The sequence below is a fragment of the Coffea eugenioides genome, chromosome 7 (genome assembly GCF_003713205.1).
Source record: "Coffea eugenioides isolate CCC68of chromosome 7, Ceug_1.0, whole genome shotgun sequence".
Lineage (NCBI taxonomy): Eukaryota > Viridiplantae > Streptophyta > Magnoliopsida > Gentianales > Rubiaceae > Coffea > Coffea eugenioides.
The window spans coordinates 4,360,605-4,384,343 of record NC_040041.1 but is presented as its reverse complement, the minus strand read 5'-3'; the positions used below and the strand labels follow the sequence as shown (position 1 = coordinate 4,384,343).

At 35.2% G+C, this 23,739-nt stretch overlaps 2 protein-coding genes across 3 annotated transcripts; one reads left to right on the top strand and one right to left on the bottom strand.

Moving 5' to 3' along the window:
* Positions 1-102: 102 nt before the first annotated feature.
* LOC113778017 (RNA polymerase I-specific transcription initiation factor RRN3) lies at positions 103-7,579 on the bottom strand. 2 transcript variants are annotated; one of them, XM_027323262.1, is made up of 16 exons: positions 7,471-7,579; positions 7,162-7,344; positions 6,792-6,875; positions 6,619-6,690; positions 6,451-6,522; positions 6,081-6,317; positions 5,092-5,202; positions 4,901-5,005; positions 3,156-3,281; positions 3,006-3,074; positions 2,715-2,818; positions 2,389-2,472; positions 2,133-2,220; positions 1,281-1,400; positions 944-1,128; positions 103-766 (listed from the first exon to the last, which is right to left on the bottom strand). In XM_027323262.1, exons 2-16 carry the CDS (start codon positions 7,279-7,281, stop codon positions 436-438), a joined length of 1,908 nt encoding a protein of 635 aa, XP_027179063.1. In that variant the 5' UTR covers positions 7,282-7,344; positions 7,471-7,579; the 3' UTR covers positions 103-435. The 2 variants fall into 2 exon arrangements, with proteins under 2 accessions (XP_027179063.1, XP_027179065.1); XM_027323264.1 differs by having other exon boundaries at positions 7,162-7,290; positions 7,471-7,575.
* Positions 7,580-17,563: 9,984 nt separating this feature from the next.
* On the top strand, positions 17,564-20,879 carry LOC113777420 (plant intracellular Ras-group-related LRR protein 4-like). Its single transcript, XM_027322495.1, has 5 exons — positions 17,564-17,786; positions 18,144-18,866; positions 19,084-19,997; positions 20,073-20,243; positions 20,588-20,879. The coding sequence occupies exons 2-4, from the start codon at positions 18,167-18,169 to the stop codon at positions 20,217-20,219; spliced, it is 1,761 nt and encodes a 586-aa protein (XP_027178296.1). The 5' UTR covers positions 17,564-17,786; positions 18,144-18,166; the 3' UTR covers positions 20,220-20,243; positions 20,588-20,879.
* The last annotated feature ends 2,860 nt before the right edge of the window (positions 20,880-23,739 follow it).

Here is a 23,739-nt window from a genome sequence, read left to right as displayed (position 1 = left end):
ACTAAATCTAACAGAATGGGCTCGAGTCTACCTTTTATACAGTTTGATGGTCAAAACCAGCCTTTTAATAGTTGAGTGACCAAAACTCGACGATGGCAAAAGTTTAGTGGCCACTGGAATAATTTGCCCTTAATTAATTAATGGTGATTTTTTTCCAAGTACATTTCACGACATTACAATCAATTTCTTATACTAGTAAATAGACCACTAAATTACAATCAATTTCTGTAATGGCTACAGAAACCTCAGTAAGCCAGCCACATGTTGCCACACTGGCTGATCCCTTGGGCGGTGGTGGGTACAAGGATGTATACAGCAACAAAAGGCGGATCCCGGCTGGCCAAGTGAAGCGCAGTCACGGCTCTAGCAAAATTGATATTATTGTATTCTTCCGCTATTACGACGTCAAGATTCTTGAGCAAGCAAAACAGGGTATCACAAGGACTCTGGACTTGTAGACGGTCTGATTCTGGAGGGCATCTGCACACTGTCCCTTAATTTACCTCCTAACCAAAAGGCGGTTGGATTTTTAGGCGTTATAGACATTCTGTTTAGAGAATACTCAAAATCTTCATCAATATCAGAATCTTCCTCATCAATACTCCTACCAACATCATCAACCATTCTCGCCCGATTACTAGCATTGCTAACTTCAGCAACATCTTCATCACTGTTCCCTTCATCATCGTCATCATCATCATCATCTTCTTCTTCTTCGTAAGTACTTCTGACCATCGACCAGTACACAAAGTTTGGCCGGATAAATCTTCAATAAAATGAGGCGGCAGCAAGAACAGTTAACGTTAGAGGAATCGAAAATTTTAATGTAATATAGGATATCTTTCTAAGAAAAGCATACAATACATGAACAAATAATTTGTAGTCATAAAACTAACAAATGATATAGGTGGAACTTCGAAGTATCAATAAAAGAAAGACAAACCTATCAGATTTCTTCAGCAAACATGGATCAAATGGGAAAAACATGTCGAGCCTATCTAAACCACCAAAGGTCATCGAAAGTTCTGATTCCAGTAGGCCATCAGAAACAAAGTTCTGAGGCACATTAAACAAATGAGACGATTTGGCCACCCGAAGAAACTCTTCAACTATTGATGGCAGACAAACCTGTTAACAAAGGGCAGCTGAGGACTGATAATTTACTACAATGAATCAATGATGTTGGAGCTGACAAACAAAACATGGGAGGGGGCAGAGAGAGCCAATGAAATTCATAAATAGTACGAGTCCTTGTTGAAAGTTAAATTCAAGCATTTCACCTTCAATGGGTTAAGCGGATGCCTCAAAATATCATCTATCCGCAGAAGAAATAGTTGTGATCTGAGTCGAGGGATAGCCACTATTGATCTCATACGGAAGCAAAGGACATACATAATGGCCTGCAGTACCATCAGTGATGTGAACAGATAGAACTCTACCCAATTAAAATGAAAGCCAGAAAAGCACACTATCAACTTTGTTTCTTTAAAGATGATAAATGCATTAATTAAGTAAAAGCAAAATGGGGCCATAACCAGACCATGTCATGGGTGATGCTTGGAACTTTTTTTTTTGTTTTACCCCATGCTTCAAAGTTGGAATAAATGTTTGGATTGTAAATTATTTGAGATATTTTTACTGTAGTACTTTTTGTGATGTGATGCATGTGAGATAAAAAGGTAATTGGGAAGATAAAAAGGTGTGTTGGAAATTGTAATGATGATGTAAGCAAATAAATTTTGGCAAATAATCCTCAATCCAAACAAACCATATATTGAACTCATATGATCCTACATTGCCAATCAGAACATGATGTATAAGCATAATGGAAGTCCTTTCCCCTTGTACTCAATCACAAGCAGAAAATTATACCCAAAAAAATTGCATGGATGTGAAAAGAAAATTTTGGACTCTAGACTGTCAAGATATTTATTTATATCGTTAGGTCACATATGAATGCCAACTAGTGACTCAACATATCAAATTATCAAAGCTCCATTGTCATTTTGTTCTCCAAGAATTCTGAAAGCTTCTTCACTTAATAACATCCTAAGTCCCTTTCTGAAACCATGAGACACCAAGAAACATTGGCAGTAATTACTCTTTAATTCTGGAAGCTCAACACTACAAACCTGACAACCAGCATAAAAAACTTTATGAGCTTTGGGATTGCTTTCACCATGCTGATTCTTGCAGTAATCAGAACACCAATTTACAAGTCTGAAACAACACAAAAAGAATATATATAATAAAACCTAAGAGATCAAAATAGCTTGTAAAATCTTTCCTATTATGATCATCCTTCTTGAAAAAGTAATAGAAAAGAAAGGCAAACAAGTGCATCCAATGCTAGAAATTATTTGACGAGCATATAGATGTTTTGACAACCTTTCCAAGACACTGACAACAAAAGAGGCAGAGACAAACTTTGCACGAGACAAGTAACTGGCAAGATACGCAACAGCACTCATTCTGCAATAAAATCAAGGAAAAGTTTTCAGAACCTTCACAAGTAACGTGTAGACAAATAACTAAACCAAACTGAAATTGCTAGGGAATGTCCCAAAAAGAAAATTATTGACAGGTCATATCAATATAAAATTAAACAAATGCACTGACTTCCTCCACATGAAAGTGTATTTCACAGATTCCAACTTGAACCATGAACATATTCATATTAGAAAAGAATACAAAGAACAAACTATTAATTCTACCTCCATTCCGGGTAAGAACTGCCCTCAAATATATTTACAAGGGTAACTGCAAAGTTTGTTCCGCAATTATCAGGATCTAACGAACACGCATAGAACATCACAAACTGCAAAATATGATAGGGTTTAGTAGGCATATGGTAACAAATGGCTGAAAATCTTATTCAACAAAAGCTGAGAACGTTCATAACCAAACTGGGAAAGTAGAATAAAAAGAATAAATATGAACAAAAAAAAAGATACTCAAGCTATGGTTGAAATTCTTCACCAATATGACTAACAGAAGAAAAATACCTGGGCAAATTTTGATTTGTATACTGTCAAGACTGTTTTGTGAAATGACTGAAGGAGTGTGTCAAAAACCTAAACCATTTGGCAAACATTGAAAAATCAAGAAAACCATACAGACAACACCTAATAAAGCGAGCCTAACAGAAAACTTACTTGCTCCAAACGGCCATTTTCATACGAGGATTTAAGGTGTCCAAATACGAGGACCATCAAGCTATCCAGCTTTTCAGCAACCAGGTTTCCGCCAAAAAACCTTTCTATCCAATCGTTCCTTTGAAGCTGGAAGTAGCAATTTTGTTAAAGTAGCAAAAAAGTAACTGAAAGAAGGCCAATCTAGAAAAATTAATCCTATAACTCCAGAATAGCATGCCTAGTAACTTAAAACGTGAGGAAAGAGAAATCAAAATGGGTTAATTTCAAACTTTTGTTCTTTGTCAGATGGAGGAGAACTTGACGATATCTAATCACTCAAAACTGCGATTCTGAAATATTTTGGATTTTCTGGTGCCACTGGATACTCCAATAAGTATTTCCCCAAAGATTTTCCCAATTTTTTGACACCTCTAAACAACTGATTGTCCATATCAGAATTGTTTCTCTTGATTTGAAACTTTGCCAAATATTTATATATTTCTATTACAAGAAGACACTACAGTTGAATCCACTGAACATTTTTGTGCTACCTATAAATATTTTTATCTTACTCATTACTTCAAAAAATGTCCTTGTTAAAGGAACAAAGACGGACAACACACATCACCAACTACTGGCACAAGGTAAGATATAGAAAGGCTTGTAACAACCTGTAACTATTTCCCTGAAAGGCATTAATTTGGCACTGAAATCTTAAAGAATATTTTGCTAAAGAGGAAATACAATTAGACAGATGAAAATGAAAAAGAATGCTTTAGCTTGCTTCAAATAAGCTTGATCTCGAAAGAAACTGAATAGCAAGAGTCAATGCATCAATTGCACAACTGCCAGGTGATCTTTCAAGATATGTCTAAGTAGGGATGGCAACAGCGGTGGGGGGACCCACCCGTCCCCCCGCATGATATAATTAATATAAATAAATATCATTATAAATTAGTTTTAGTCAGATTAAAACTCTTGACATAATGTTCTAGTCTATTCTTCCTCTTTTTGTTTTCTTGGCTGCAACTCCCTCTCACAATTTCACTCTCCGTGCCGCTTCTTCCTCTTACTCTCTGCCGCCTCTCCTCCCTCTCACACATCTCAATGATTCAAACTCCCTCTCGTTTAGATCTTTAGCCTCAAGACTTGAGGACTCATCCATCATCACCATCCCCTCGTCCCAATCTTCATCAGCAACCAATTTTCAGAGTGAAAATCAAGGCCCAGCAAAATGAAGAGGCAAAGAATCTTCATCAGCAACCATTTTTTCAGAGTGAAAATCAAGCCCCAGAGAGATGAAAAGGAGGCAAAGGCACTAATAGTAGGTATAAATGTAACTTTTGGGTTTTGAGCACTGCAGTGATCTTCGCTTGTTGCTGCATGCTATTGGTGTAGTTTAATGCTGTGTGCTTGAAAACAGTGTGATTCCCAGGGGGTGGGCGGAAAGGACATCTGTGGAATGGGGTCAGGGTCCACCGCCCTGCAGCCATCCCTATGTCTAACCAATCCAATACTAAATTTGATGAACTACCAAACTGATCAAACCATAATTGCAGCTTCAAAGAAGACAAGCATGGGAAAAATCCGTACAAGTCATTACCCAAAAGTCAACACTTCTCCTTTTTTTTTCTTTTGGTGGTGGTGGTTTTGGGTTTTGGTGTTTGGGGGGGAGCGGGGGACACTATCCTACAACAGAGAACATTTATAAAGCACAGCATTGGGGAAAAAAAAAAGCAACAGAAACAATAAGCAGTCTAAAGCACCTCATCACCATCATCATCTGCAGGCCCCTCAAGACCTTCTAGCTCCATCTGGAAAATGCCCTTGCTGAAATCATCTTGCAAAATGTCATCCCAAGCTATCTCCACCTATAAGGAACCCAAATAAAATAAAAACTTAAGAGACACTCTCTCATCACTTGTTTACCTTTGATGCAGATAAAAAAAAAACTCACATCCAAATCAATTAGCCTATCTACGACTGCCATAAGCATTGTGCTCCCAACAAGTTCACCTATTACACCACTCTCCAATCTTAACATGTTCTCAACATACATCACGATCAACTGCAAGAAACAAAAGAATGTGAACACAGCATAGAAATAACAAGAATAAGTGCAACCTAGAAGACCACAATTGAACACAAAAATAAAAAACAATCTATGGAAATAGAACAGCAGTCTATTAACAGAAAAAATAGTGTCTCAATTTATAATCATCAAAATGTGTCATATATTAAAGAAGAATCCTTCTTTAAGCATGCATCTTCCAAAAAACAGTTCATTAAGGAAGAAACCAAAAAGAAAAAAAAAACAAAAAGGGAAAACAATGCATAGATATAGAAACCTCACAAATATTTAGACAATAATACAAGATGGAATTTCAAATTTATTGGTTCTTTTGAATGAGGAGAGGAAATCAGGGTTTCAACCCCTAACATATGGGACTACAAAGATCCAACCACAAAAAAGATAATTAAGATATAAACTTGACTATCGTAATCAAATGCTCATATATCATGTTCTTCACAGAGCAAATTAGAATATATTCTGGGAAAATCAAACTTCAAGCCCTTTTTCCAATGAAAGATCGTCCTGAACAGATGCCTTCAATGTCAACATCAAAATGTAACTTGATTGGGCATATTTTGCCAGCACCTAAAGGAACATTACCATCATGTTAGTGGGAAAATGCATCTTGGCCTGAAGCCATTCCACATGACTGTAGAAGCACATTAAGCAAATGGCGGCATCTATAGCCATAATACTACAAGTGTCAACGACATCAAAGAACAAATAGTGCAGAGAAAGGCTTGTAAATTACTGTTCACATTCCCAGGAACCATTAGAAGAATAAACTTTCAATACAAGAGATAAACAGACCACAACACACAAAGACACACTGAAACACACACACAAACAGGAAATGTGAGTGTTAAACTCACAGGTTCTTTTGTATATATATTGGGCATTCTTTCCCTCACAACTTTTTCTAGTCTCAAAGGGGAAAGAGGAACTAAATGGGCTATATCTTTCAAAGTTGAGTGCACACGATCAAGTACTTGATCCTTTCTTATAATGCCACGCGGCTGCTTCAGTAACTCCAAGAAAGAATAAGGAGGCAGAAAATTGCTCACTAGCATATCCAAGCACAAATCAACATATTGTGGACTTGATGCAGCCTACAATAACATTATACAGTGGTCAGCTCAAAGTGTCAAAATAAGACCAAGTACTGGAGACATGTTCTCATTGCTAGGCTCTTTGAGTACATGTTCCGCCATACCAAAACAATGATAAGACAATTTCTTATACCAAGGATGTAACTAGTCCAACCAAAGCATCCATGACATGAGTGTCGTAGTTCCACAAGCTCATTCCAAAGATCTGCAGACAATTTCCTCTTGAGAAATGCAAAAATATATTTCTTAAACATTCTTAAAAGAAGCAAACGAACATAGGCATGCATATTAATTAACTTACAGCTGCAAGAAGAGATCGGTGGTGAACAACATCTATACAAGAAACTGCCCCCCTTAAAGATTTCAAGCACGTCTGGCATTCAAAAATCACAACGAAAATGCAAATTAGGAGGACGCAAGCTCTGAAATTACCCCAAGCCATAGTATAACAATGGGTTTCAAACAAACACATACCTCAAGTAGAGCCACCTCGTCAGGGTGTAAGCGTTCACTATGATGCATCGTCCCAACAAGATGGTTATAGCTGTCATAATCACCCTATGGCACAAAATGAATGTTAAAACACTTTCTCACACTGAATTACCACAATCTCACTAAAGTTTGAAAAATCAGGGAAAAGAGAAAACTTTTCCCATTTACTTGTATTCCACTAAACTGGTTTATATTGTAATTCAAAAGAAAAGCTATTTAATCATAAATCAACACTTCCCAACACAATAACTAAATATCAATTAATCTATAAATGCACTAAGCGGTAGGAAAAAAAAAGATAGAAAGAGGCAAAAAAGTAAAAAATTAAGTGAAATTTTGGGAATCATTGTACCTCAAGAGCATGTTTGAGAGCATTTCTGACACTCTTATCCAACTCCGAGTCCGTGATATTAACATCATCCTTTAAGTCTCCATAGCTCCTAGCTTGCTCAGCTGCTAATTCGACACCCATTCTCTTTTCCTATCAAAGTTCGATTTTTACACTTAAAGAACAAAATACTATCAAATTTCACTCCTGCAACATGAAGATAAAATTGAGTCAAGAAAAACACTGCCCTAATTTTTCACAAAATTTGTATCGCTCAGCAAAATATCAAAATTCTCTCGTACAAATTGAAGTAATGAGGTTGCTAATCCTTACGGTTGGATTTCTCGGAGAGAGATGACGGCGGCAGCGGAATTGACGGATGGCGGCCGGGATTTTGAAAGTAATATGGCTGCGAAGGAGGGAACCGGAGAGGCGCGGTGCAGGTTATATAGCTTAGGGCTTTGTTGAAGTGAGTTGACAATTATGCCCTTCACCCAAGTTGTCATCTGCTGTTAGTCAAAGCGGTAGAATAGAAGGTTAAACTGTCTTTTTAAAAGTTGTACTGGTACTTGCTGAACTTCATTAACTTTTTAACTTTGTAGTATTGTACTATAAAGAACTTATATATAAAGTGGGAATGAGTGGTGAAATTTGATGGTCTTTGGTCCTCCATGTGTAAATCACGTGCAAATGCTTTCTTTCATTTTGCTCTTCTACTGTTTTCTTTTGTCCCTTTTCGTCTCGTTTGGTGTGTTTTTTTTTTTTGTTCCTTTCCAAGCAATCCACTTTTCCAACTTTTTTGAGGGACTCGATGGGCTCAGATAACTATTAGCAGATCACCGTCACAAGCTTTCTCCCACTCTCCACTTTCCCCTCTCCATTCCTTCATATTGCCGCCTCCATTACTCCCTTTCTTCCTCTGTTTTCACTTTCTTTCTTTTTCATCAGCCTGATCATCATCATTCAGAAATAAAAAATTACACCCAACCAACTCCACTTCTCCATTTTTTCCTTCTTTGAAAGCCTACCTTTTCGTTTCTTTTTTTTTTTTCGTTTCTTCTTTCTTCCTTTACCCACCGGACCAAAAGGTCCAAAACAGAAAAATGCAGATGATTCCTTTGTCTCACATCTTTCTCCTCACTTCCCAATTAATGGCTGATCCCTGCCAAACTCTCTCTTCGTCGTCAAAAAACAAGAAAGGGGGAACAAGGATGAAGGGGGAGGATGTTTAATTCATCTCAACCATCTGCATCATTTTTGACCAAATATAATCGTGGTAAACTTTTACCCCTTTTGCCTATGTTTAATGTCCCTTTTTTCGTTTTTTTTTAGTAATTTTTTCCTCTCTTCTTATGGTTTGGTCTTTCTAACCACAGAGCATGAACCTTCATTCCTTTTCTAAGATGTGGTATAATCTGACATAGGTACCTGTCATATCTATATCTACTAGAAATTTTACCGTAAAAAAATAATTTCGTTGACTGATTTTGTTTTTTTTTATGGGTTCTGTTGGATTTTTTTTTCCCAGATTTATGTGTTCAGTTATTGTATTTATTGAAATTTAAGCTTTGTATGCCCTCATTTCTTATTTTATTGTGTATGTTTTATCTTTTTTCCCCCTTCTACTTTCCCCTTGGCTTAGAGCATGTCCAACCATTAATGAAAAATTTTAGTAAGTCTGCAAGAAAAAAAGAAAAAAAGTAGAGAGTTTCTTCTCTTGTGAGTTTTCTGCTACTTTTAATATTCATATTCATATTCAATGGTGAAAATCAAGGTGAACAAATAATTTTATTGTTTGGTAGGTAAAGGAGAAAGGAAAAAGTTCTGTTAATTTTTGTTTTCCTTTCCATATATCAAAGGGTAAGCTTTTTATGCCCTAATTATTTAATCTCTGTCAATGTGTTTTGTACGTCTTTTTTTCCTAATATCGTCTTGGTTTGTAGCACCATTACTAAGAAATTTCAGATAATATCTTCTTACATGAATTTCTATAAACTTTAATGGTGGAATTCAAGTTTAAACGGTACTACTTTACCTTTTAACGAATATTTTTTCTTTCAGTTAGGATAACAAAGATGCAAATGTCTCACTATTGCAGCCCCTATTTTCTTGGTACTCTTTTTTCTCTTTTTTTCGTTTTAGATTTATTATTAGTTTGTTTTTCCAGTGTTGTAGGAGCATATTTGATAATTTTCTTATGGATCACTAACATTCCTCAGGGATGAATGGTAAGTTTTTATGGAATTGTAAAGTAATTCTTATACATTACTGTTGAAGAAAATAGTTAGCTAATTTTTAAAATTAGAGGGATTTTTGGTGAAGAATTTCATGTTGTGCTTTTAAGGCTGTGTATTTTGCCTTTTGTGCAATGTAGCAGAAAGATATAGAACTTGATCTTGTTGGGAATTTTCCATATTAAGTTATTCTTGAAGTATTCTACACTTTTTTGCAGGGATGAAAATAAGAAGCAAATGAAGTTGAAAATGAGGCATCGAAGGTGAAATTTTCCTTTTTTTTTCAATGTTGTGCCCAATTTCCATTTTTGCCCTTTCTCAGCTATTCATGAAATTCATTTTTTTTTCTACTAATAGCTACATGAGATGAAAGGGGGCAATAATTGCCAAGAAAATCTGTATGTGGATTTTGCCTTTCTTCGTATGTCAATTTCTTTGTAGCTCAGTTTTTGTTCTTTTGACTTTATCTGGTAGTTATTTTTCAATATTTTCTTTCTTTTTTTTTTCGAGGTTTTTTGGTTGTACAAGCGCTAGCCTCATGGTAATGGTAAGTATTCGAAAGAATTAATGTCTTCTAATTTTTTTCCTTCTTTTTTTTTCCCTTCACTACTCAAAAAACCTTTTTCTAGAGCTTTTCTTTTTCCTTTTTTGGAATGGGGTCTTGTCATATCTTGCCTGATGGAATATATCTCTCTTTTTGCTTTTTGTTAAAATTTAGTTTTACTCTGTTCAAATTCCTGGTTAATTTGCTCGGTTAATGTTTTACTTCTTTGATGTCTAATGTTTTATGTGGGTGGAAATTTAAGAATTTGATATTTACATAATTGTTCATCTCCATAGTGCTTAAAGTCCCATGTGTTTTAATGATTACTAAGGTCCCAAAACTTTGATATTTTTTCCTCTCTCTCTCTGGTTTATTTTTTGGGTGGTATTAGTATTTGAGTTTTGCTTTGGATTGTAGAATGTCACTTATTGTTTAGTGCTGAAGCTAATTGCATGCATGATCTTAGTTTCTTTGCTTGGTGATGTGTTTGCTGAATTTGCAGTTTTCAATCTGTGTTTGGGATTTGTAAGTTACAAGCTTGCTTAAATAGGTTTAATAGCTCTATTCTACTCACAGGTCATTGGAATTGTAAGTGTTAAGAGTACTTTGGCATGAGGCAATTGGTGCATGCATTACTACTTTTCTATTTCAGTTTTGTTGAATGTGCAAATGGCCTTTTCGAATTAGTTGTGACTTGTAAGTTAAGAAGCTAGATTCAAGTACAGAGTCCAGTTATTGCTTCACAGAAAAGCTATGTTCAGAGTATTACCTCAATAATTTTTACTTGCCATCTAAAGATTGTTTGATTATTGTTAAGAATTTGTCGTCTGTTTTTTTACCATCAATGTTGTTAAAAGAATTTTGAGAGTGGCCACTAGATTGTTGACTTCTTCAAGACTAATAGTTAAGCTGGTATCTGTTTGTCTATGTTAGGAATTTTTACTGCACTGTTTACTGATTTTGGGATTGGATAGGCTATTGAAATCTGTTGAGTAATAGTTAGACTCGTTATTTTTTGTACATGGTAGAATTTGTGCTGCATTCTCACCCTATGCTTACTTGTCCAATTAAGATGAAAACGATGAAAAGGAATAGTCATAATTGGCTCTTGAAATTGATTCATTATGTGTTCCTTTGGAATTCAAATTGTCTTTCTTTGTTAGGTTTATCTAGCAACCTCAGATTTTATGTGCAAGTTTTGCTTTCTCTTCATTTATTACATTCTGATATTACTGGTGAAGTTTTAGTTATTGTGTTGATGTTATCTTTTTTCTTATGGACTAACATTTTTCTTTTTATCTTTCAGGAAGGTGAAACTATCCGAATTAATGTGAAGAACAAACCTTCTTTGCATAATATTGTGGTTTGTGGGGAAGTGGAGATAAGGTAGGGTCATCTTTTTCAGGTGGTCATGTAACTGACTTCTTTGCATAATGTTCTGATAGGGAATATAATTCATATTTAGAAACATTTGGAAGCAAAATCTATAACAAAAATTTCTAGCAACCTTTTGTAAATTACCTTTACTTCAGTGGCATTTAGAAAGACAAACTTATCTCGCTTGATAGAGATTCATAAATATAGGAATCATCAATATCTTGCTTGATAAATATGAATCTTTCTCATTGGTGCTACCTTTTTATGTTATGTATGTAGACATAAAATATTAGCTGCTGTTTTACCAAATGTCTTTTATCTGGAATTGTTCTGACTTTACATGGATATGATATTCTCTCTCCAACCTGTGTAAATGGGCTTGATCGTTTTAAATGGTTTATGTAGAGATACAATACTTGTATCTCGGAGTCAGCTTGTGGTCTACTTGTGATGAAATTTAATAGCGGTTTTGTTGTTGGCATTCTGCAGAAGAATCTTCCTACAACCACTGGAACAGGTTCTAAGAAGTCCACTGCAGCTGGATGGGCTGCTTTTTTATCATGTTAGCATTTGACTGTTGGTGGTTCGGACTTTGTCTCCTGTTGTATTTAACAAGATGAGAAAAATTGAAAAGAAAATTCACAACAGTAGCACCCATAATTTGACTTTGTATTATCAATTTCACGTAGGAAAGAAAGCTTGTATTGGCAGATGTAATGTCAAGAAAATACATCTGATCTTGCCTGTGCCAGTTGATACCTTATTTTTTATTTTTTTGGCCACTTGATACGTTTTGGTATATATACAGAGACTTACAAACCGCTTTTCCTGCTTCAAAAATCCCATCGGTTGAGACACTATCTCCTATAGTCATGTTAGTAAGCATAATTCTGACGTTTTAGACCGAAATCAAAACTATATGCTTTTTGGGACAAACAAAATGTTAATGTATGTGGCAATCAATTAAACAAATATGCATCCGCCAAAATATGTTTCCAGCAAATTTTTTTTCATCTATTACATTTTATAAAAGAAAAATAAAACTACATGTCTTTTTCCTCATTGAATTTACTAACTTCCTTCTCATTCATAGCACAAACTATACACATAAATTTCAATATCTTTTCTTATGCAGTTACTTCACCTATTCATTTTTTATTAATAATGTCTTAATTTCATTCATTAAACAAAATAACAAATACAACCATACATTACATGCAAATCAGCTCATACTGGGCATCACTTTAATTTCTCACCGTGCGCAAGCACGGTGTCATCTTGCTAGTCTGTAGTGGTTCGTGGAGCTGTCACTATGTCCATTTAGATAAAAGAAGATAAAGGAAATAGAGAGAGTTTGTTTGAGATAATTACTGTAGCATGTTTGTGACGTTATGTATGAGAGATAAAAATGTGATTGGGAAGATAAAAATGTGATTGGAATTTGTCCAAACACACCCACTGCATTTTGGATTGGGATGATTTGAAAAAAAATAATTTGTTTAACAAATTTTAATATAATCTTTTATCTTTTCAATTATCTTTTCATGTCACATATATCACATTATAAAAAGTGTTACAATAATTATTTCAAATAAATTCTGATCCAAACACACTCACTATGTGTAGTAACGATTTGATGCACATAAAATTAAAAGAATGATTAAAATTTATGTTAAAGAATATATTTTTCACTATTTTATAAAAATTATAATCTAAATAAGGATTAAATTTTTGGACGGAGATGAATAATATACTTTAGGACAGGAAAATTTTTGTTTTGAAACCTTTCCAGTGTGAAGATAACCAAATAAATTACAAGTTTTTTTTTTTTTTGGTTTCGGATTTTGAGATAGGAAGCTAAAGCATAATGATTAATAGATTTTCATTTTTTTTCTGCGGGTTCTTTGGAGCGAAAAAGTGTAAGAGTTTGTATTGAAAAAGTTTAGAATATGTTATAGGTAAATTTGAAACTCAACGGCAACCAATTCGGGATAAAACCGTCCAACACAAAAATGCCAGAGCTTGACGAGTCTTCATGTTTTCGGCTTCAGTTTACCCGTGTCCTTGTTAAGGAATCGGCGTAGAGCAAGTTGAATGTATCAAAATTATCCATCAAATTATGCGCGCAATAAAAAATTAAAGTACGTAAAACAAATAATGGAGTCAGCATATTCTTTTTTTGTACCACTAACTACCATGTATGGATTGATTGTAGCCTCACTAAGCATATTGAGGATGACGGTTAAAAAAAAAAAAAAACTACCATATTCTTTTGACTAGCATCCCTCAATCAAAACACAATAATAGAACTTTCCTAGACTTTAATCAACGTCCAGAGGCAAATGAAAAGATTGGAGAAGCGTCAAAAGATCTTCTGAAGTATTCTTGAGTTACTTAAAGGGCTGCCTTGGATAAAACTGAAATCTGAAAATTAAAGTTTGAAATTTAAAGTTTGAATTCATTAAATTAATTGAATTATTAGGCATTTAAGCTAATATATTTGAGTGTATATTACATTCAGTGATAAGTGAATAATTTATCACTTAATTTTTAGAGTAAGTTTTGTTTAAAATATTCAGTGCCACTTAATTAATTCAAATATTCGATTTGAATATATTAAGATCTGATTCCTTTAAAATTAAGTGCTGAATTGATAATCTTAGTTGTGATTGGAAATATGCACTAAATCACTTTTTGATAGAAGGAGATTCTTGTGCCGATGTTCTAGCGTAGATGAGTTTGAGCATGCCATCCGGACTCAAATCATCATCGGATCCTCCTGACGAAATTTGGGCTTTACAATCCTCGGATTATATGGGATTGACTCATCGTCCTGTTATTTCTTCATAGATTTTGGTTTTTATAGCCTCCATCTAACCAATAAATAAATACTTGGTAAGATGAAAAAATATTCGATAGTATTTCATATTGGTCCATTCAAACAAAAAACAATAATCATGTAACAGGCCATGTTAGCAAGCTGGTAGCTGAGCGACCCAGGTTTAATCCTTGGCCCAATTTCGGTTCCACCGTAGAAACTCAGCGGAGGGGGCCCATTCACGGTGGGGCATGGGTCTCTCTCAAATCTCAATCAGGCAGGGACAGCTCACAGGATGGAGTGTGAGGTCGTCTACAGGTAATAACAGCTCCCCTCCATTCCATCTCGTGGATGTGGTGGGGCCCCACAGAACCTAAAAGGGTTCGCAGAGAAACGGTTATCGCGTGAGTTGCAGTGCCAGCTGGAAATGGTTGGACGTGGCGTTCTGTACAACCTGATTCCAACACGTGTCCATCAAACCAACATGGACATCTGGGCTTCATTTATTACTGGATGGAGTAGAGCCTGGCGATTCATATGATGGGCTGGTGAATCCCGAACCGGGAAAGAAAAAAAAAATGATGACCTCACCTCACAGCTAAATTTACCTGCTCTTATCGTGGCTGTAATGACGTTTCTGCCCTCTTATTATCCACTAAGAGATTATTAATGGAACCAAAATTACAATGAAATGCTAAACAAGGTCACATAAATAGTTACAAGATCATGTCAACGCTCGTGCTGTTTCATTTTTCAATGATGTGTTGATGAAATTATCCTTTCTTTTATGTAAGATTAGAATGGCATAGAAGCAAATGAAAGTCAACGACTAGCGTTGTGAGTTGAATTGCAGTTGAATTGTTATAAATATGTGTAAGAAACGCCTTGAAAAGGGGAGCTTTTTTTTTTTTTTAAACGAAGCAAGTAAATTATTTCCAAATGTTGAAAATTACATGACCAATACTCTAACCACTTCAAATTTAGTATAATCTATGGAGATATGGGATCATTTAATAAGAACGAAAGAGAAGTGAAGTTAATGAAGCTAAGTATCTTACGGTATGTTAAGCAAGTAATTAGCAAACAGCCCATCAGAGTGTTTGACTGGCATATACTTCAAGTGCTATATTTTTCTAAATACAAGATTAATTAGAAAAATTAAATAAATACAAAAAAATGTAGACAAAATTAAATAGAAAAAATATATAAATATAAGAGAGAGTAATAATTGTAGTACGTGTATATATACATAATAAGTTCAGTAAAATTTAGATGTGTTGATAATAATGCTTATTGAACAGCGTTAAAAAAATTAATTAGTAAATGATTTGTTTTCTTGTATATTATTATCTTTGTGCCCAACATTTAAGTGATTTTAGAGGATTTTGGAATACAGGGTTATACCAGCAAGCTCTCTTTTTTTCTGAAAAAATGAAATGTATTGTAGATATAAGATTTTCATGTATATATATATATAAAACAAAAAGAAAAGCTATTTTTTAGGATGGCAGGTACTCCTTTGCAAGCCCATTTGGATCCAGTATTGGATACCGTCCCGGACCCACACGAAAAGCTGCATGATTTTCTACCTGTATTTGGCATATGACATTAGCCACTAATTATTAGGAAAGCAAAAAAGAGATTCATCCACAACAATAATGCAATGACTTTATTGCAAGAAGGGTTAAAAAACATATAATAATAATAATACAGTGACCGAATTGAATGCAGATTTTTAACGTTTGATTTGATGCATGGATAGCTAATTAGTGCTAACAGATGTGCTGATTGAAAGAAGTAATATAGTAATAAACAAAATGTTGTGGAGCGAGTGATTCGTGGGATGACATTTGTCCAGCAACTTTGCGGACTTTTGCCTGCAATGGCCAAAGAGAAAAGGCCAAAAAGGACCCTAAAAGGATAGATAAAATCATGTACGCTCCCCATTCACAACTGTCAAAAGGACTTCCAAAATTGATTAATGAATCAGCTAATGAATCAATGCTCAATTATAATGATAAAAAAAAAGGGAGGAATCTTCATTAGCATATACTAAGTAAGCTGTTATTATCACACAGTTTCCACACAAATGTGGAGAAATTACTAGCAGAATCTCATAATCAATCAAGTGCTGAAAACTCTGAAAACAAAAGCCAACAGCGTGCGCCACAGTCCATAGTCTTGAACTTTATCTTTCTTTCTAGTTTCTCTAACTAATACCAAGATTTTTTTTCCCTTTTACCATGAACTTGTCCTAATAGTTCTTCTTGTGTGAAGATTTTTTTTCCCTGTACTAGTATTTTATTTTTATTTTGTTGGGTTTTCATAGAGCTATGAATCTTTTATTATTACCTCATAAAATGTTCCAGCAATACCTGAAATTATATTTTAAATTCCGAAATAATGCATGCATGCTCTTTATGCATCAACATTTTGAAGGTAGACTCTATCTTGTTTGGATTACTTTTTTACAGAAAAGTTTTTCAGAAACACATATTCTAATCACCTTTTTTATCTCACACACATCAAATCAAAATGATACATCTTCTCCAAAAAAATAAGCTCCGAAAAATAGCAATTCAAACGGGTTTAAATATAGAAAGGAAGTTAAAATGTTTATATTACATTTTAAAACTTCTTTCACAAGTAGCAAGTACTTAAATAGGCCACCAACCCTTTGGCTTGGTGGTCTCTGCCAAGCACTCAAGTCTTGATGGTGTTGAGAGGTCAACGGTTCAATCCTTGTCTCCCACCAAATTGTCATTATATGTGACTGTCTTCAGTGACTTTTTCCTATGAGTTTCGACAAAAAAAGGTACTTAAATAGATCGAGAGGAATTATCACAACAATTTGAACATTTATAATGATTAAAAATACTTTTCCAAGAAGAGAAGGCACAGTTCAATGGAATGACTAAACTGATTATCCAGATATTGGGGGAAAAAATATATGGATCGCTGACGTCACTCCAATGAAAAGTAGCAGTCATCTTCTGTCAAAAATAATAAATAGAAGCCCCAACAAAAGCAAAATATTTTGCCGCAGAAAAGGTCAGAGCTGTCCGAGCATCCTAGAAAAACGCTGCGGCAGTTACGTCATTACCTGTAATTCCAGAGGGCATTTTCGGAACGCAAGAATGAAAAACAACCACCCATATAAGACAAACCAATTTTGCCGGAACACAGAAATGCAGATCATTTCTTACTTTGATAACCGATCAGTCGTTTTCCCATTTCAGCGCGTCTCTTCCCCCACTATTTATAGCTCCTCACTCCTCAAAAAATCATTTACCACCAAGAAGAAAAAGTGAAAAAAAAGAGCGACGGTGAGAAATCCTTGCGCAATTACAGAATTACAATAGTAAAGTAAAAGCTGTGGAAATATTTTTTATTGTATAAATAGATTTGTCCCAATATAAAACCCTATATAAAAAAAATAAAACAGCTATACAATGCAATGCGGAAGATACATCATCAGAAAACTGTAGCTGTGATAAACCCATTGTGCAGATGAATATACTTCTTGTTCTTCTTTCTTTCATTGACCAAAACAAGCCCTTAAGTTCGTGTTCTTCTTTTTCTCTGATTCAGATTCCATGTTGTAAAAGATTAGCCTGAGAAACAGAGCAAGTTCATTCAACATTGTGTTGTTGTGTCATCAAATTCAAGCTCAGTGGTGGGTAATTTCTATTTCTATTCCCTTTTTTTTCCTTAAATGGATGGGTTTTGGAAATGTTCTGCGTGTTATCTGAAGTAGTTAATGTATAGCTGCAAATGGGTTCCTTTTGGTTTTGTTATTTGTGGGGTTTTTGCGGGGCGATCTTTTTTTTTTTTTTTCCGGTTTTGTCAACGTTGAATAGTTTTCTAGAAGAAAACTGAAAGCAAAATCCAATTTTGTTTCCGTTTTTTGAGATGAGGAAACTTCAGTCCTGTGGGCTGTGGGGGCTGACTATTTGATTTTGATATTACGGGGTTTGTTTCGTTTCATTTAGTTCTAACCATGGTGTTTATGTTTTGGCTTGGGAAAATATAGGAAGGGATATTATAAGAAAAAAAATGGAGAAACCAGCTATGTCAATTGAAGAAGTTGTGGCGGAGATCATGAGAATGCATAGATCTTTGCCTACAAGGCCAGCGATTGAGGAAGTGGAAGCTGCTAAAACGCTCATTAGAAACGTTGAGAAGGAAGATCAAGCCAGGATTGAAGCAATTTCCAGGCAAATTAAAGCTAAAAATGTCCCAGATGAATTGTTCAAGATATTGCAGGAGATGCAGAAGAATATGGTTTATTTTCAGAGCAAGGAACAGCAGAGGGAGGCTGTTAAGCTGTTGGATCTCGAACACGTCCACTGCGTGTTCGATGATTTGATTCAGAGAGCTTCTAAATGCTTGTCTCCTTCGGGTTCTTCTCAATCCAATGCTAATAATGAGTCTTTATCATATTCCACGAGTTATTCGAGGGATTCGAGCAGTATGTCCTTGTCGACTTCAGCATCGTTTTCCGGGAATAGTATTAACTCTCCGGCCACTACCACGACAAATACGAGCACTGCCACGACGTCGTCGTCGTTGTCAACGTTTTATAATGAGAAGGATATTGTGAAGGCTTCTGAATTGTTTAGTAAAGATGACAGTTATCTGAAGAAGGCGAAGGCCACGTTTCATGTGGAGGGATTGAGGGTTGGACGGCGATCTGGGGAATTTTCGACCACACCCCAGATAGTTGACTCAACTCTAAAGCCGGTTATTAATGTTGGTACGTCTTAATTTGTTTTCTGCAATGAGATTTACTTTGTCCGAGCAGGCCATTTATGTTTTTTACGTCGAAGCTTTTCTGTTTATTTACTTTCAGGAGAAGGGTTTGAGGATTTGTGATTACTTTCTTTCTCTTTTTTTTTTTGGGCGTGTTCTAGTGTTTTTGATGCTTTAAAGATAATATTTTGATGTAGAAGTGACTGGGTTGTTTCATGTAGGTCAAGAGGGTGAAAAACTCAGTTTGATAAAGCTTGCTAGCTTAATTGAAGTATCATCAAAGAAAGGAACTCGGGAACTTAATCTTCAGGGGAAGTTGAAGGACCAAGTAGAATGGCTTCCTGATTCCTTGGGGAAGCTATCGAGTTTGATCACCTTGGATTTGTCACAGAACCGAATCGTTGCTTTACCAGACACCATAGGAGGCCTGTCCTCATTGCAAAAGTTGGATTTGCATTCAAATAGGATAATTGAATTGCCAGAATCTATTGGAGATCTGCTTAACTTGGTGTCTCTGAACGTGAGTGGAAATCAGTTAAGATCGCTGCCAGCTAAATTTGCTAGATTGGTCCGCCTTCAGGAGCTTAATTTGAGCTCCAATTCACTCTCAGTGCTTCCTGATACGATAGGTTCCCTTGTCAGCCTGAAGACTTTGAATGTTGAAACTAATGATATCGAGGAGATTCCTCATACTATCGGACAGTGTTCTTCGCTCAAAGAGCTCCGGGCAGACTATAACAGGCTTAAAGCGCTTCCAGAAGCTGTGGGCCGAATTGAATCCCTTGAGGTTCTGGCTGTACGATATAATAACATAAGACAATTGCCAACTACAATGGCATCCCTTTTGAGCTTGCGGGAGCTTGATGTTAGCTTCAATGAGCTTGAAGCTGTGCCTGAGAGCCTATGCTTTGCTACTACACTAGTGAAAATGAACATAAGCAACAATTTTGCAGATCTACGGTATCTTCCGAGGTCCATTGGCAATCTAGAACTTCTTGAAGAGTTAGATATGAGCAATAACCAGATAAGGATCCTTCCAGACTCTTTTAGGATGTTATCTCGGTTACGCGTCTTGAATGTTGAAGGAAATCCTCTAGAAGTGCCACCAAAAAATGTTATTGACCAGGGTGCTCAGGTAGGTCTTAGTTTTCACTTCTGTTGTACTCTCTGCAGTTTGTAATGTGACTAACCTGGATTTTATTCTGTCTAGGCTGTTGTTCAGTACATGGTTGACCTTGTTGCGAAGAGGGATGCTAAGCCGCAACCAGTCAAGCAGAAGAAATCTTGGGCTCGGATATGTTTCTTTTCAAGGTCCAACAAACGCAAGCGCAACGGTATGGATTATGTAAAAGCCTAATGCGCAGCAGCATGATCTGTCTTGGTATGGTAATCTCCTTCATCACAATTATTTTACCTCTGAATCTCCTTTAAAAAAGGAAAATGTTGCTGATATTAGATTCCATGCAGTAGCTCCCAGCCTGGATTTTTTAAAGAAAAAAAAAATTTCCGGGCACCTTAGATATCAAATTTAGGAGCAATTTTTTGGTGATTGAACATGATTCCTTGAAAATCTGTTTGATAAAATGTAGAATGAGGGGAAAGAAGATAAGAAGTTGATGCTATGTGGAGCATGAGTATCAAAACATGTTGGCTGCATTAACAACTATATATAAATGTTGGGTGCTGAGGGGGAAGCCTCACATGCTATTGTTGTTTGTTATACAGGTCAATCAAGCTGTGATTGGGTTGTGACATGATGGCTGGTTTTCCATAATTCTACTAAACAAAATCATCCTGTCTTCAGATATGGCTTGATCCTTGATCCACGATTTTTTTTTTTTCACCCTCTTTCTAAATTCTTTGTTACTTGTTTCCTCTCTCATTTACTTGTAACTTTTTACATTCCTGACCAAAAGCGAGATGTACAATCTACCGGCAAAAATGGGGAGAAAGAAGTATTCAGCTTCCCCAAAATTAAAATTAATGCAGTATGAGGTTTACATGTTTATTTCTTTCATTTCCGGCTGAAACATACGTGTATGTAATTTATCTCCGGGCATTTTTTTTATTTTATAAATTTGGTCAAAACATCAACCTTGATTAGGATAATTGGACCTTTTGCTAATTGGTACATCTAATCCGGATGGATCTTGGTTACTTTGGATTAAGAGTTTTGCTTGAGTCAACTCATAAACATGGTCCTGAGCTTTTCTTCCTTCTGAACTTCAAACTGGATAGGATCGTGTTTATAAGTAGTTGACTTTTTTTATTTTATTTTAAAAAAATTAATTTTCCCTCACAGAATAGTAGCTTTCTGACCCTAAGCATTTCTGGCGACTAGTCCTTTGTGGATCAAGGGTAGCCAACAGCAGAGAAATTCGGGTGTCGGCTTTGGGTTATAATTTGAAAGGCGGCTTCTTGGATTGCGGAGGTTTGTGTTTGTGTGACTAACCTAATTCTTCGTCAGGCGGTTTAGTGGTCAAATGGTACCGTGGGACCCAGCCGCCCACAGTTTCCTAACGAGGCTTCGACCTGAGGAGAGGAGTCGTCTATGACATAGTTATGACATAGCTGTATTATATCCGTATAATACATATTTGTGCGTATCATTTAAAAAAAATTTCACATTTCGTATATTTAAAAACTATTTGTACCTTTCAATTAATCATATATAAAACGTAATAAACTTTTAAAGTATTATATTTCACAGATTATGCTTCAATTTTTCAAAAAGTTTTAAAATTTAAGGATAATGACGTGCTTTTAAAATTATATACAAAATAAGAGCAATATGTATGATAACAACTGTAGATTTATATATATATTTAAGTAATAGAGTGATAAAATTTTGATAAATTTAACATCTCATACATAAAAATAAGTTTGCAATTGGTATACATGCAGCATAGTTTTCAAATTTATATGTATTTTTAATTTCATAACTTTTAAATATGTCCGTACTATTCATGTACAAATTTATATGCATACGTTTTTTTGAACATGTATTTTTATGCCGAAATTATTTTTATTGTACTTTTGAAAAAAATTCCGTACAACATGCGTACATATAATATCTCTTATTATACTCGTCTCGTGTTTTAGTAACTATGGTCTATGATTAATTCACCAATAATTAATTTGACAGGAACCAATGTGGAAATAAAATTTGGGAAACGTTATTTAAACTCCTTTTTTTTTTAATCACACTCTTACTATCATTTGATCAAATAATTTTTTATTTGTTAGACTATATGATAATATAAATGGTGGGAGTGCAAATAATAAGAAATGAAGTGTAGATAGCATTTCCCTAAAATTCCACACTTTTCATCATAAACTTTACTTAGTAGAATAGAACACTAGTGCAATCTTCTTGGTTCAGTAATTCGGCATCTTCTGTCCTGAAGGTAAAATTCCCCTTATTTGTGAAATTGTGGGGAAGAAAATATTTATTAAAATTTACAGGTCCAATAGCTGCAAATTTTGCCCAAAATGCAATTAAAATTTGAAAAAGTGGAATTGGGTACAAGTTCTCTATCAAATGATTTTTTCAGTAGTCATATTAAAATCTGGGCGATTGTCTTAAGACTGCACTTCCAAATAAAGAAGACAACATGAAGGAAGCAAAGATAAAAAACAATATAGTTGCATCAATAATTCCTTGATAAACACTCACTTTTAATAGAAATGTGAAAAAGCCAATTGCTCTTTCTTTTTTTTTTTTTTGTAAGGTTAACCAAATCATGATAATCTTCAGTGGTCAAACTAAATTTCTTCTGCAAGAAGGCAAAATCACTGGACAGTGGAGCATGACTAGACACTTTAGAGAGGGGAAAAAGGATTGAGATTGATCCCTCGGACTATAAAAACATAGGCTAAAACAAATACCACAAGTGAGTCTCGTCGGCAGATAATTTATTGACGACTTTACCAGTAAGCAACGTACTTAAGATCGATGCAACTGCCAAATGAGCAACTTTCTGAGGGAGTCGTGATTCATGAGATGAGATTGAGTTATTCAACTTTAATTTCCATAATGGGCACTTACTGTGTTTAGCAGATGTCAAATGAATGCTTTGATGCCGATTGTGATTTGCAGGCTGGCAAGATAAATTGTCGTTATCCCTTGATTAATACAGTAGTATGTTTATTGCCCCCTTTTCTGCTTGAAGATAGGAGCAGGATTAGTCGAGCAACTTTTGACTGACGATTTAACTGGGAAAGGTTGTAACCTAACCTAACTAGTTAATCATTACCTGTCTGGTTAGTTTATTACTTTGGGAAGTAGTGTACTGCATTTTTCTATTATTACTTGCCACCTTTGTCTGTTTGAAAAGTTTTTTTTTTTTCTTTCTTTTTTGAATAATTATATGTTTGAAAAGTTGAAGATAAAAAACATGAGAAGTGCGATACGGCTGGAATACGAGATATGATACCAGTAGATTTTTTGGGCAAATGAGATGTGACAGATTAGATTCCTTTGTTCTGCAAATGTCCGATGTTGGAAATTTGAGTACAATGCTGTCATCTGCAGTTAACCATAATTACTGTTCTTAACTCTTAAGCGGGAGAGTTGTTTCGGGAGAAGTTAGTTCAACGGGGAAACTACAAACTTTAGATATATAGGAGAGAAAATTTGAGAGTCAGAATCAAGAATCTCTCAATCTAGCAGTGAGAAGAAGAATTCTAAGAGTTTTTTCCTAGTCACCATTATACAGTACTGATCAATCTAATGTTATTGGACCATAGCCAATGGTTAATGCGACCCTACAAGTCAAAAAGATCCTTGTTCATATATATGCTGACATGGTTTCAGAATCTTTTTTGGGCTTCTTGTTATCGAGACATTTTTGACAAACTACACAAGATCCTTCCTG